The 15,515-nt window shown below is 42.2% G+C and overlaps 1 protein-coding gene and 1 long non-coding RNA gene across 3 annotated transcripts in view; one reads left to right on the top strand and one right to left on the bottom strand.

The window, feature by feature from the left end:
• Window positions 1-4: 4 nt before the first annotated feature.
• GPR39 (G protein-coupled receptor 39) overlaps window positions 5-15,515 on the bottom strand; it is an 83,867-nt gene continuing 68,356 nt past the window's right edge. For both annotated transcript variants that reach the window (XM_057407202.1, XM_057407201.1), the window contains one exon: window positions 5-537. In XM_057407202.1, coding sequence (XP_057263185.1) covers window positions 14-537 — 524 coding nt within the window. In that variant the 3' untranslated portion in view covers window positions 5-13. The remainder of the gene's footprint in view (window positions 538-15,515) is intronic.
• LOC130598100 (uncharacterized) lies at window positions 527-2,172 on the top strand. The gene is made up of 2 exons (XR_008971941.1): window positions 527-1,514; window positions 1,615-2,172. It is a non-coding gene; the product is annotated as an uncharacterized LOC130598100 (long non-coding RNA).

A 15,515-nucleotide genomic window follows, 5' to 3' on the forward strand; every position in this document is an offset into this window, starting at 1 on the left:
TTGCCTTATGAAGTCATACTTGATGTTCACAAAGGCCGTTTGGTGCGTCTGGGCTGGGCTCTGAGCTAGTCTCTAGGGGCACTACTTCCAAGCTGGACTGCTGTGGTTCGGGTCCTGGTTCCTGTAGGATGCAGTCAGGCTTGGTCTCATTCTGAAAAGTACTTAAGAAAACTTTGTTATTGCTCCTCCTAGAAGAACTGCGCCTAGACGACATGAAAAGCAGTGGGCGCAGAGACCGGCTGCTCCTTGCTCTGGAGCTCTGGTTTGCTCTGAGAAACTTCTCCTTGTTGGCATGCTGTATGGTCAGGTGGCAGCGAAGGACCTGCAGGAACACGCTGCGGAACTGCTGAGAAGAGATGTTGTACAGGAGGGGGTTCACCACCGAGCTGAGATAGAAGAAGATGTCAGCAATGGGAAGAAGAGTGATGTATGCTCTGAAGTAGGGGACGGTCCAGTCCTGTTTTGGTTTAGCAGCAGCCATGATCCTTCTAACCTGGTTTGGCATCCAGCATACAGCCAGAGTTGCAATAATCAGTCCTGCGAACAGAAAGAGGAAGAGGTTTGCATATATGGAAAGAAAAAACCATAAAACACTAAATATCAGTTCTGCGCTTGCTCATTAGGAAATGGTACCAATTTCTCAATGTTTCTCTTGACAGCTTTTTCTACCAGTAGCTTTTTTTGGTTTGTTGTTTTTAATAACTGTTACAAGGTCACTGCAGCACATGCTCTGACAGAAGAGCGCATACTGCTTGGCTGGTATTTCTTTGTACCTATGGCCATTTATTAGTGTTCTTTCACTGATACCTGTATCTTCAAAAAGAATGCATTTTTTTTTTAGTTTGTGTTCTTACATTTCTTTTGTCTTTCCCTTTACTTTGAAAAACAAGCAAAATAAATAGAAGCTATAGCCATATTAGATCAGGCAATACCCAGAAGAGATCAGATTCTTGTTTGTACTTTGGAAAAAAAAAAAAAAGAAAAGAAGATGTATGCATAATAATATATTTCCTGTTATTTTTGGTAAATTTCCTCTTACAGAAGATATTTTTAAGCAAAATATGTATGGATCTTTTTATGGTAATTCAGATATGTTGGGCTTTCTTAAAATCAAATTCCAGTGGAATTAAAATATGAATGTAAATGAGAAAAACCCAAGCCTAGTCATGAAAGTGTAAGCAGTTTCAGATTATAAATTATGCTTTAAAATGTGGTGTCTGACCATTCTGTATTTATATGTAAGTATAAATACATGTTGCTGCATCACTAATGGCATTAAAAAGGGGGTGACTAGATGTCTGAAAACTCTGCCTCTGTGGACTGGCTTTCACTAGGGCTCAGTGGTGGTGCTGTCTTCAGAAGAGCAGCCCTGAAGTAAGGTGTGGGTGACCTTGAGCAGGCTCTGTTCCCAGGCAGGAGACGGAGCAGGGGGAGGCACTCCAATTTGCGCTGGTATTCGCTGCTTCTGGTGCATGTAAGCACTGGAAATCCTGGCATCTTGCATAAAACAACAGGTAACAAAACAATTCCTCTCAGTGCTCCCCCACCAAGCATTACTCCTGAAACACCTTACACCACCAGATTACTGTTTCCACTTTGTTTTTGTCGTTGCAGGAAACGTGCCTTATATGAACACTGGGAGGGAGGAAAAGTTGCAGGTTGGCTTCTCTGCGCAGAGGCACAAAGTAGTAGAGAGTATCCTGATGGTGCACCATTGCCATTTCCAGTAGGCTTTGGTGGTTTGTTAATCTCCAACATCTAACTTCTTCTCCCAACAGAAGCACAGAAACATTTAATTCCTACCTAGCTAGACTAAGTCAGATTGCCTCCATCAAAGAGCTTGCTGTAGAATGCACCATTGAACAGATCACTGTAGGAATACAATTTTGAAATAGTGCATGCTGATCTTCCAAGCCAGGAACATTATACTTCACAAGCGGGAAGACATGAACATAATGGGGAAGGGAGGCAGAAAAGAGAAGAAAGATTTTTCCTAACTTCAAAACTGCCAGGGCTTAAACAGGTATGTCCGGGTTCTCTCCTCCACCACCCCTGAGCAAAGACAAGGTATGAAATGTCTTCTTTTTAATTAATTTTGTTAATGAAAGGTATAATTAACAGATTTATGATCTCACTGAATAAGCTACCAAATAAAAGTTGTCTTTTTGATCATCTGCTTCTGTAATCACTTCATGTCACAATAATTTTGGTAGGATGGGAAGTAGCATATCTTAGACTTGCAGCACGAGGTAAGAGCCCTGGAAGGCTGTTCGCAGTAGGCAACTGGCAAATGTGTCTCCCTTTGCAATTTTCTGTTCTTTAACTACCGTAAGTCACCTTTGTCTCTATTCTCATTCCACTCCTATACAATCTCAGGCCCCTTTGCTTCCCTGCCCTACTCTTCCCTGCCTTCTTGCCTCACTTGTCAGTGCCTGTTGTGTCTCTGTCAAAAGCCGATCTGAATTTTATATTAGTCCTGCAGATTTCCTAGCCTTCAGTGCTTGTTTTTTAATCTGCTGTCAGCATAACCAATACACGGATAGCAGTCCTGGTACAGATCAACAGAAGATAAGGAGCCCCAAGCTGTGACTTGTGACGGGCCTTATTGAAAAGGCAGGAAAATGATGGTACTGGTTTGCTGTGGCTTTTTCTCCTGTGCAACTGAAAGACAAACTCTGTAAACCGAGGTCTGCAGATAATTTGGCAAATTTTACCAGATGATTTCTTTCAAGGAAAAAGAAAATAAGCTCTGCAGTGTAACTTTTGGGTTCTTAGTAAGGAACAGGATACTTCATCACAATGTTTGTTTCCTAAATTATGAATACTGCTGTGAAAAACTGTAAGCAAACAATGTGTGCATTCAGTTTTAAACCTTAAATGTAGTGCTTCAAGATGTCTGACTTTTTGCTTGTATCTGAATTCTTTGCCATTGACTTTTCTTTCTAGTTCAAACTGCCAAAATGCTTAAGATTTCCCCTTCTTCAGTCACTTTTGTTCTGGGGAGCTGTGTATTTGTTGTGTGAACAGCAAGTGAAAAATGGCCTGCTTGTGCTCGTTTGCAGTGCAGTGAGGTGAGTCTTTTGGGGGGCGGGAGAAGGCAGCAGCAAAACTTTGTTGGTTTCCAGGGATGAGTAATTGTTCATTTTTATGCTTGAAAAAAATGCTTATGGATTCAAGGGAGATGCGCCGTGTAAATAAACACACCGACAAATTCACATTTTTTTCAACTGGTCACACTTGATGTGGAGGTATGAAGTAAAGTGAAGTGCAGCAACAGAACCCATCAGAAAAGCTTTCTGTTCAGACCTTAGCATATAAAATATTTTGACCGAATTACTGCTGCCTTCAATTTGAACTTGAACACAGGCCATGGAAGTTTGTGTTGTACTGTAAAGTGCAGAAGGTGTTTAAGCTACACTGTATCAGCTTGAACGTAAACCAAACTGCCCCTTACGCCAGGACTGATGCATTTTTCCCATGAGCTTGCTGCCTGCTAGGAGCTAAACTCTCTCATGTTTCATCTCATATCCACCCTTCCCTTCCACTAGTTCTTATTAAAGTGAAAAAAATCAGCAGCTCCATTTTTTTTTTCCGATTTTCCTGACCACTGCACTCGAGTGACACACTAGATGAGAGCAAAGATTTGTCTTCCATGAATACTGATGTTTATAAACAACATAATGCTGTGGTCCAGTGACCTCCATCACTGGTGCTTGAAATTTCCAACATACACTTGAATCTCTTGGTTTAATCATCAAAAGTGCATTAGCCCATATACCATAGCCTAGCTGGCTATGTGTAAGTGAATATATCTCAACCAGTAAGTAAGTGATTGAGCTTACAATTCATTCAACATTGATACCGGTATTTCAAGGTAAGAAAAAAATGACAGACATGAAAAGATTCTTGACTAAAACCACTTCAAAAAACTAAGCCATAAACCAGCCACAAAATAGCTTACCCAGAATAGGACTACAACAGTCAACTATAATCTGAAAAAAACCCTAAAACTCTTTAAAAACAAATCATACCAATTTAACAATGATTTGAATCTGGGGACTGTTACTGTAACTTCCCAGAAGTGTATCTTTCAGTATTAATTCTTACTATGTGTCAAAGGATCACTTATGTAGTAAAATAAACCTAGCATTTAAGCACCAATAATATAACTATGCATTTCTGGCACCGAATGGGAGTTTGGCAGTCATCTATCCCTTAGCAATACTTTTTTATTACTCAGAACATTCCTCTGGGCCACAGGGGACTGAATTAAATTCATTATGAACTTTACTGGGAGGGATTTTAAAGACGTGCAAAAGTCTGGCAGGGTGGAGAGTGCTGCCTTCTCTACCCTTCCAGATATTGCTTGATCTGCTCTTGAATAGATTTTTGTCATCCTTTTTACACCTGAGCACTTAAATCTGTCTCCTTTTATAGTCCAGCATCTCCCCTCTACCCTGGCCTCTGCCAGCCATTCCACAAAACTTGGGATTGTCTACAAAATTATCATCGTCTCTAGGAAATGCCAACATGCTGTGTTTGGCTGCCACAGTCCGTTAACTAAGGCTGTTGTAGCAACTCATGTACATGCTCATTCGTCTGTCATTCGTCTGTGCAGCTTAACCCTGGCACTATAAGATCTGCTGTCTTCTGCTGCTCCTCTCGTCATTGTTACCCTAAGCAGCCTTAAACCTCAAATTTTGCTTTTCTGTGATTTAATTAATGGCAAAAAGGCAGGTTCTCAACATCTGCTTGTAAACTGACATTTAAATGGCAATTGTCAGTGGAATATAAGCATATGGTTACTGAGTTATGAGTCAAGCACAGGCAGTGATGCAGCTGGGTCAGAGGGAGACTTCCTAGCACACATTTCACATTTGCATACTTGGCCCAACTATTCTCAAAGGTATAATGTGACATTAATGCCCTATGCCTAAATCACAAATTCTTCCAACCATGTGTCAAAGATACTGGCTCCCAAAAGAGGAAAATACTGAGACCACCCCTCATTATTAAGTTTACTGTCTTAGAGCAATACTAATCACAAGGAAAGCACTTGTTCCTGATTTGATTCTGCTACAAACAGCTTTGAAATCACACGCAAATACACCTTAGAGCTAATCAAGTTCTTGATGCTCACAGTATCAGTCACTACTAATTCAGCACAAGTTAAAAACAAAGACTCCAGGACTAATTAAGGGTGTTACTTAGAGGAGGTGAGGTTTTGGCATGTATTTATGCTATGTTCATTATTTTAACCAGGACTCAAAAATCTTGCTTTTGATTAGAAATAGGGACCTTGAGCATTAAGCTATTGTCTTTCTAGCTTTTGAGAAAAACATCAGAAGTCACGCACCGCAGTCTTCAGTCACTGAGATGACCTTCCCAACTGCAGATCAATGAATACTGCTCCATGCCCCTGCTGCTGCAGTTGTCTGCAAGTGAGAAGTCAGCCACCATATGCTTATTGTCTACTGACAATTGTCATTGAAATGTCAGATTACAAACAGCTGTTACTTTCATTGCTGCAAGCCTGACTTGTAAGTGCAGCAAAGAAACCAACCGAAGTGATAGCAAATGGTGTTGGCACTTCTTGGCAATGCTGTCAAGCAGCAGGAGCCAGACAGGCTGCACTTCCTTGATGTTCAACTGAGGAACACTGGAGCACCTCAAGGACTGCCTTTGCTCTCCAGCCTCAAGGATTTCCTGCCACTGCTGCTTCTGGCAGGTAAGAGCTTGGAGAAGTTTCTGGTCTACCAGCAGCTGGGTGGAATTTCAGATCCAAACTTTTGGCTTTGAGCAGCTTCTCATGAGTAGCTGGTGTTCAGGCACTACTCACATCAACACAGGACTCAAACCCTCTCTGTCTCTGACCAACAGCAATTGGCTGTTTGATGAGCAGAAGGGTGCGCAGGGCGTAGGAGGGAGGAACACACCTTTTACTACTGCTCCCAGACTACCCCAACAGCTCCCTTGGGTTTAAAAGCAAGGGGAACAATGGCATTTCTTCAGTGCTTCTGTGGAACTCACAATGTTTCTGCCTAACTCCCAGAGCACGTATCTGCACACAAATGGGTATCTATAGCATAAATTGTGCTAAAAGGCCTTTGTAGATCCCAGACAAGTCTTGTGACATACAGTGCTGCATTTCCACATCTCTTTTGTGCAGCCTGCCCTCATCATCCAGATAGGAAGCCTCTATCATCTGACATCTAGAATTAGGATAAGAAGGCACTAGGACAGACCAGAATGATAACCCCTCAGACACAGTGAAGTGACCACCCTCTTCTTGCCCGCACACACTTCTTGGAACAAATACAGGAGGCTCAAATAGGCCACTGTGTTCTCTATGGTACAGAGTGTCCACAAATCAAGTTCTAGCTGGCAAGCAGATGCAGAGTGCCACATATGACAGGTATATGGTAAGCTTGCCACAAGGCTCCTAACAAATCTGCAGCTGTCCTCTTGTTCCACATTAACAGCATCATTTTGTAGGCAGCAACTGACCACTGGATCTTGGAATCAAAGTCTGCTCGATCTGTGTCCTGCACACCGCACTATGCCTCTGTGTCTGTGCGCTGTTAAGTAGGTCTCTCTGTCTTCATTAGAGTTGCTGCAGGAAGTGCCACCAAGCAACTAGTCTATAAAACAGACGTGGTGGGTTTGCTGCCCCTTCTGCTTATGACAGTTAACTTCACATTTCCCCAAAATCAATCACTCAATCCTGTATTCAGTGCATAGAACATCACAACCATCAGTAAGGGTTTTGCTTGAATGAGGGCTGCAGTGTGCTCCATGTGCAGGATAAAATGTTTGATGAAGTTTGAAACAGGAAAAGAATACTGATATAAACCTCCCTTTTCCCTCTCCACCACATGCAAGTTTCTTCTGCTGAAGGACAAACATAATAATAATAAGCACATACTGATGAATGTTAAGGTGAATATAAAAACATATTAACCTAGGAGATAAATATTGATATTGCTTTGTGTCAATATTTAGTTCAAGGGACAATAAATTTTTTATATTCTCTGAAGTAAGTCAATATGTGCATTGCTGCATACATTTTGTATAAGCTCAAATTACTCAGCAGCTCTGTTCCTTTTACCCTCAACTTTCAGAATCACAGATTTGCCTTTCAGAAATGCTTCTCTGGAAGAGGAGAGAATAAGTAAACTATCCCTACTACCCCTACTCAGGCAGTAGCTACAGGAAGAAAAGAGATACGGCAAGTGTATACTTCCCAGTGATTTCTCCATTGGAGTTTTTCTAACCACTTGGGAGATCTACCAGCTCACTTTGGGATCTGACAGTGGATCTGGGCTGGCTGCTAGGTGTGCAGCCTCCCCAGAGAACAGGTGTTTCTTCATCAGCAACTTGCTGCCTTTGTTGTGGAGCCACTTTGTGTATAGAAAGCACATGTAGGGGTGACTCTGGCAAAGCAAACTGAGATAAAATCCAGCCCCTGCTCCTGCCTGGGCTGGCACTGCAGGGATAAAGGACAAAGGAGCTGTCGAGACAACATTTGTGTCACCAGCACAAGCAGGCAAATCTCCAAGTGCTCAGAGAGGCTCTGGCAAGCACACCATAGCCCTTCTCAGAATGGGTTTAAACTGAACAGAAGCCAGTAACAAACTAGTTATCTTTATAAATGCTGCTGAACAATTAAGCATATGGCCTGGGACAAACAGTTAAAAAACAGCTTCATGTACATCTGATCCTGTCAACAGCTCCCAGCAAAAAACCAATGGACCTTCAACTCCCATAGCCCCCAGAGGAATCTGGATCCATCCAGTGATCATTATGCTCCTCCCAGTCTCAGTGGCACTGTGCAATGAGGCCATGTCTCATTAGCAAGCACAGTTGGGTGATAGGGCAGTGCTGTCCCACAATATGGTGCAATAAATGAAAGGCAAAGAGAAGAACCAAGCTGCCTGTTGATGCAATAAATGAACCAAAATTGCAAGGCTTTAATCAATAAGTTGCTGTTCTGTTGCACACTAAATCACGTTTCTTCCTATTGAAGACACCATTAATGGTCTTGCTAAATCACAAATGCTAAAACCATGCATGTGTTCCTCCCTTAAATACCCACCCAAAGCAGCAATGTGTTCAAGTGTGGGGCAGTGACAAAACAGGGAATTCTTTCTTTCCTTTTTAAAAGCTTCCATAGATAACTGGAGTTGTCAGGCACATGGAGAATAATTTCACATAAGCATTTGCCACCTTTGGAGTCAGAAAATCACCTGCAGCTGCTTTTGATACTTCATTTCACAGGTGACTAATTGCCACTGTAAATCATTACGGAGACCCAGGAGTTGTTAGCAGAATCTGAAGTGTATGTCTTCTCGCTTAGATTGGACTGCAGTCTTCCCCACACAAGTGCCCTTAAAGGTGCTACAGGATCACTGAGACCAAACTGGCTTTCAGAGATTCTGGCTGCATATTTTGTCATTGGGCCAAAGCGATGACACAACAGAACAGCAGCATGCACACAACACTCCAGTTGAAATCCCTGCATCGCCCAGCAAGTTGCTCAGTTCAGGTCCTCCCTACTCTGCTGAACGTATTTCTTCTTGACTGGCAACAAAGGGCTGCTCTAGGCTGGATGCAACACAGCAGTATAACCTCAGCTACACACTGGCTAAGGGTTAGGTGAATTTTGTGTTTCCAGCAATGTCATCTCTAATTGAAATCAATGCTGAAGGAACCTGCCCAGCAGGACCTGCACTTCCTTGAAAAGTGATGATGTTTCAGTCTCTGTTGTATTTCAGTGCTCTACAACTGATAAACAGCGTATTAGGTTGAGAAACATAAACATTCCCATCAAACAAGGAGAGGATTACGAGAGGCTTACATGGGGCTGAACCAAAGTTTCAAGTCTATGTACCATGGATATGTCCAGCTGGGACTTACAGGACACTACAGTAAAATCTTTTCTGACTCTGCAACACTAAAACGTAACAGCTTCCAGGGATCCCACCACACACTTCTCCACAAGCAATGCCAAAAAGAGTCCTTCAGAGGAATAAGCTATTTTTGCTTTGCACTGTCACTGAACAGCCCTCAGCTGTTAGGTAGAGTGATACTGGATGCATCAGAAGTTGTCAGGGGAACATAGATATGCAGAATATAATTAGTGAGGACACGAGTGTTAACAGTTCTACTTCTTAGCAATTTAAAATATCTGACAATTATCTTCAGTTATTAGCAGGGTCAAGTTTTGCTTCTCAAATATTTTTAAATACTGCCGTTTCACAGTGCAAACACTAGAGAAAGCTAAAAATACTCAAGGAAGTTTCATGACAGAAGTATCGTTACTGAACATGAGCAGTCTTTTTGCAAAACAGCGATTAAAGACATGATACGCTTTTAAAAGCCATACATGCTCACAAATTGCCCGAGGAAATCACGCCCGTTTTAGTAGTTTGTATGGGGTCTGCACAGCAAGGTTTTGGTAGTCTGGGACTACAGAGGTGGTTTCCGTGCGAAGCTGCTAGAAGCTTCCCCCATGTTTGACGGAACAATGCCAGCCTGCTCCAAGCCAGACCCACTGCTGGCCAAGCCTAAGCCCATCAGCAGCGGTGATAGTGCTTCTAGGGTAACACAGTTAAGAAGGGATAAAAACTGCAACAACTGCAGCCAGAGAGAGGAGTGAGAACATGTGAGAGAAACAACTCTGCAGAGACCAAGGTCAGTGCAGGAGGGAGGAGGTGCTCCAGGCACCAAAGCAGATTCCCCTGCAGCCCCTGTTGCAGACCATGGTGAGGCAGCTGTCCTCCGCAGCGCATGGAGGTCCGTGGTGGAGCAGATCTGCACCTGCAGCCTGGGGAGAACCCAGTGCTGGAGCAGTTCAGTGAAGAACTGCAGCCTGTGGGAAGGACTCATGTTGGAGAAGTCCATGGAGGACTGTCTTCTGTGGGAGAGACCGCACGCTGGAGCAGGGGAAGAGTGTGAAGAGTCCTCCCCTGAGGAGGAAGGAGTGGCAGAGACAAGGTGTGATGAACTGGCCACAACGCCTCTGCCCTGTCTCTCTGCACAGCTGTGGGGGAGGAGGTGGAGAAAATCAGGAGTGAAGTTGAGCCCAGGAAGAAGGGAGGGGTGGGGGGAAGGTGGTTTAAGGTTTATTTTTTATTTCTCATTATCCTGCTCTGATTTGATTGGTAATAAATAATTTCCTCAAGTCAAGTCTGGTTTGTCTGCGATGGTAACTACTGAGTGACCTCTCCCTGCTCTTATCCTGACCCATAGCCTTTCATTGTATTTTCCCTCCCCTGTCCAGCTGAGGAGGACAGTGATACAGTGGCTTTGGTGGGTACCTGGCATCCAGCCAGGGTCACCACAACACATTCTATTATGGAGATGACAACACATTTATAGCCACTGTGATGCAGTGACAACAGCACCTTCGAAAATCTTCCCCAAACAAGTTCCTGCCTTCAATGGTCATTTATTTCTTCTGCTCATTAGGTTAAAAATTGTACTTCAAATATGAGTTTTTGTTGCTCTTCAGCTTTAACCTTCCAATCTCAAACTTCGTCTTAGCACTCATCTGCTATAATTCAGTCTCAAAATGTACAGAGAAATGATGGACCAGTCTCTGATACTGTAACTGGATACTTAATTCTCGAACTGGAGTGCCAGAGCAGCATCCCCACAGCATGGTGAACCCCCACGTGCAGGTGAGCCTGCTGGGTCACTACACCAACGCACCACAGTGCTCTTCTGGGGACCCCAGCTCTGGTCACTGCACAGCCAAGGCTGCCGCAAAACACAAAAGCTAACGGGAGAATTTCATACACTCCCTTGTGTGCTTTCCTCACATAGGTGGGTAAACAGTCATGGAATCATTACACCTTACAGTAAATACCAACTTGGCATTTGAAGCAACAATCGACTGTTTCATTCAGGTGCCAATCACATGTGGTTTGTCAATAAATGCCACAAAATCCAGCATCTACTTTTGAATCGTTCATTTCCATTCACTACTACAATTCTCCAGAAAAAACATAGCTGAAATTTTAAACCGGAGCTACTTTGGGTAAAAAATCAAGAATATTGTGGAAATACACGTAGACTGAGCATAAGAAAACATACCAGGGTAAAATAAATACATATTAACTGCTCATTTTTAGAAATGTTAACATTCCAGCTGTCAGAAAAGACTTGCTTATTTAAAATTGTTACTTCTGCATTGAGAAAGTATATTTAAGAAACACTAATACGAGCACAACTATGTAGAAAGGAACAGGTTTACTTTTTATTGCTGCTTCTCCTCGGCAAAACAAATTCTTACCATGGTTGCTTTGATTTTCTTTTAGGAAGAGTGAAGACTTGTTTTCTTTCTGCATTGGCAAAACAGTAGGAAAAATACATCTTCCATATAAATCTCATTTAAATTCTGCATTCTAACTACCAAACACAATTTGGAATTGAGAGGTTTTTTGTTTTTACATTACAAAATGAGCCATTGCAACATTAAACAGCTCATCTATTGCAGTTCAGCAGGAGAAATCATTGAACAATCAACTGCAGAATACAAATACAGAAAGACAATATATTAGCTCAGCAGACACACAAGACACTTGTGAGCTCTGCCAGAAAGACAAGCTTTAGCTATATGTTATATGGATCTGATCATCACAGGGAATCAGCAAAGCTCTTCCTAAACAAGAAAGATATTATCAATCTCCAAGTCAAATTTTTGTACCAAAAGCCCTGAAATGAAGAAAACTTGCTGTTTTGTAGCGACTGAGAAGAAAATGGAATTATTGATACACAAATGGTAGCAAGATTATGCTTGCCAGCTGCTTTAAACGAACAAATGCAATTGGCGTTTATGTGTAGCAGCTTAAGTGAGAGGACAAACCAAAGCAAATTGCCATAAAAATTACATGCAGTTATCCAAATTTTACAACAAGACCTGCAACTAGAACCAGGATCCAGGCAGTGGAAGAGCAGAAATGCACCAAGGCAGACTTGGCACAGGTAGCATGAAGGCTGACAGTGGCTGTGCTTTGGGACTGATGGCCAATTTATTGCACTCCTCTGTCCCTGAGGGAAGTGGCTGTGTCAGTCCAGTAAGACCCTGACTGGTGCCTCAGCTTCCTTTCTTGGGAGGAAATGGTGATGCATTGGACCAAACCTCCCATTTCTTCTTCCACCCTAATTTACAATCTGGCCACAACAGTTACATGACTCACCCAAACTGTGTCTGGAGCTAAACCCTACTGCATATAGCCTTTACAACTCCTACCATAATGCGACATATTTTATATAGATAGTGATATGGGTGAGGCTCTCTGTCTTCATGAGAAGGTACCTTTCTGTCCAAAAATGCTGCAGAGTGGTGTAAGAGGGCCATGAGACTGCTGCGGCAAACTGGGTACAAAGAGGTTCTATCCCACACCAGCACATGGGAGCCACTAGTCCCCAGGAGCTCATCCTTAGGTAAAATCATTGAGGAAACAATCTACACAAGCCAAATATTTCTACAACAAATCTGGAATGGGCAGGGGAAAGGCTGCCTGAAGGACTCTCACGTTCTTCTAAACTCACTGGCAGCCTGCTCTTTCTGACAGCAGTGAGCCTTTTCCTGCTCGGAACAGATTCCTCTTATTTTTGGAGGGAAGACAACGTTCTTTTCCGGAAACACTGGTGTGAGAAACGAAATGAGGTATTTTGGGGTGTCAGACAGCAATCTTATGGAAAGGGTGGGAGAGGAGGAATCTCTGATTCAGCCATCTCCAGTAGAGTTATAGTGGTCATTCCAACACTGCAAGTAAATGAAGACCAGACTCCAGTCTGACTCCTTCAGCGTATCCTGGCCATCATGTTAATGGGGGAAACATAAAGTAACTATTAAACAAGGCAGTGTTATTCTTTAAATTAGGCCTTACCTTTGGTAATTTGGATCAAAGTCTTGAGTAGTGGTAAAGCTACTTAAAATTGCCCTAAGAAAAATGCCCTGGCCAAACACTGCTTGTTTGCAGCTTCCCTCCGAGAAGGCTGTTTAGGGAGCAGTAGTATTTCCATTGCAGCAAAGTCTCTTCTCTGCTAACACCTGAATCTGCTTTCATTTACATTTCAGAGGTGTCCAGAAAGTTGTAATGAGTGCAAACATGTCAAAACCTCCTTTCTAGACCTTTACAAGGAATATATATACAAGATAAAGAGTATTCTTCCCCCTTGCCACAGGCTTGGCAGCAGTCTAATTCAGTCTGTGAGACTCAAAGTACTCCCCATACCATGTGAGAAGGTGAATATGCTCTGCAAAATGGCATTCAAATAAATGCCTGAACATGGATTCGCTGAGCACTCAGGCACCGTTTGGTTTGGAGCCTTGTGTCTGGGGTGTGATATTTGCACTTTGCTTTCAGATAGCTGCTGGGGACTTCCAAAATGTCTCAGCTAGGCGGCAAGCAGCAACGGCTCACAACACCAGGCAGCATTTCTTCCTCTCCTCCACACATGTAATCTCAGTCTTGTATCTTAGTATTAGTAAAAGATGTCACATCATTTTGTTCTATATAATTTATTTGAAGCAAACCCACTTATAATGACTTTTAACTTCAAAAATAACCCAGTGCATGTTCCTTTCTTTATATAAGCCATACAGGGTACGTTTTTGCTAGCCTTTTAACTCTCTTTTATTTCCTTGAGGTGAATCCACAGCTAACTAGAGTATTCCAAGTGGAATTAGAGCATGCAGCTCACTCTATCTTTTGTAGCACCTTTCCAAGAAACACTAAGAACTGTAAGATATTACTGCAGACCTCAGAAAACTAATTAAGCCAGAGCTCCAACTATCTGACAGCTTGCTCTCTCCTCTCCTAGAAAATACAGGAACAAAACAACTTCTTAGAGGAAATCTATAAACAAAGAAGAGGAAACAAGATGTGGCAATGCATTTGATTCAATTATGCCATTTTTAATGTAAATTCTGGAATCTGGTGATAAATATGGTGTTTTCTGGAGCACAGTGAAGATACAGGAGATTTTAGCAAGGACTAAATCTACCCTACTATAAATTACAAAATACATTTCTTCTTCTGGACTCATGCAGCTGCCTCTAACTTTGGGCACACAGGACTACAGTAATAGAAAAAAGGACTTTTACAGTAACCCTTTCACATTTAATAAATATATGACTATGAAAGGGAGAAAGAAGATCACTAAATATCAGTATTTCCAGCAACTGAGAGGGCAATTATTAGCATTTGGGAACTTTCCTATGCATTTATATAGCACCTTAAGTTCAACTGCTGGCCTTCGGTCTGACCTGCACCATGACAGAAACAGATAATCCTATTGCTTCTGACATTGCTATGTAATTAAGTAGCTGATCTGCCCCCATTAACATACCTATATCCACTATCCACTTTCATTTCTCATCCTCTTTCCAGAACAGCCTCTTACTTTGAAATAATTTTTTCTAATCGTTCCTATTGACTAAGATGTCTTGGGAAGAGACATTTTTTGATACCTTCTTCTTGAGCTTGTAAGGTGTTCACCCACTCATGAGTGAAATTCTAACTCCCAAGAGCTAATAGAACTATTTTTTTCTTAAAATATTCAAGAGCTTAAAACAGAAAGTCTAAATCATCTCCTCATGTGGCAATAAACTTCTTTAACCACTAGGTAGTGTAGTAAAAGGCAGGCAGGTCTCCCCTAATTTACCTGAGCAAAATGGATTCTTTTCTCCTTGAAGTCATAGAGCCAATGGCCTAGACTTGGTGCAGCAGTGAACCCCAGGCAGCTATGCTACGGGCAGTAGGATGCCCCCACAAATCCTGCCTGTCACCTTTAATGTCAGGGAAAACAATTTTAGAGGCTGCACTGGTGAAGCCTATTAGAGCAAAACGTGGCAGGAGATCTGCTCTGGGACACTGGGATCCTCGATCTCTTTACTGAGGCAGCTGGAACATGCAAGGTCGACTAATTTGCTGCCACACACTATGCAAATAAAAGTACCTCATTTGCTACAAGAATCTTCCGTCTACAGAACCTCCCTAAATCCAGAGACAGCATCTTCAAAAAACAGATACTTCCTTCCTACTGCTTTCCATTTACCCAAGTTAACTTTTTTGGACAAAAACAGTCTTGCAGAGGTGGAAACTAATTCAAGGTAGGTAGAAGCAATTTTGTACACTGGTAAATAAGAATCAACTCAGAGGAAAAACGTACTTTAAAAGGCTGGTGCATAACACTGGGACTGCACTTGCTCTGCTGCCCTACATCACCTCATCACCTCAGTGACTGCAGGATTCCTGCTACACCAATTCGGAACATGGCAATAGCATCCGATGCTGAATGCAGCAGAAGACACATTTAATTAGTAGCTGATCACAAAGACCAAAATTTATTCACTTGTCTTTTCTGATAACAGGAATATGGTTTCAGATCTTACTGGTGCAGCCATATTTCTGCAATATACTCTATTATTTTTTAAATTCTGTGTGCAGTCAATCATATTACCATGCCCTACAGGAGGTTTTTGCTAAGTACTTAAAAAA

Source organism: Pezoporus wallicus, unplaced genomic scaffold (assembly GCF_028554395.1).
Source record: "Pezoporus wallicus isolate ANWC-B61680 ecotype Strahan unplaced genomic scaffold, APGP_CSIRO_Pwel_v1 contig_4166, whole genome shotgun sequence".
NCBI lineage: Eukaryota > Metazoa > Chordata > Aves > Psittaciformes > Psittacidae > Pezoporus > Pezoporus wallicus.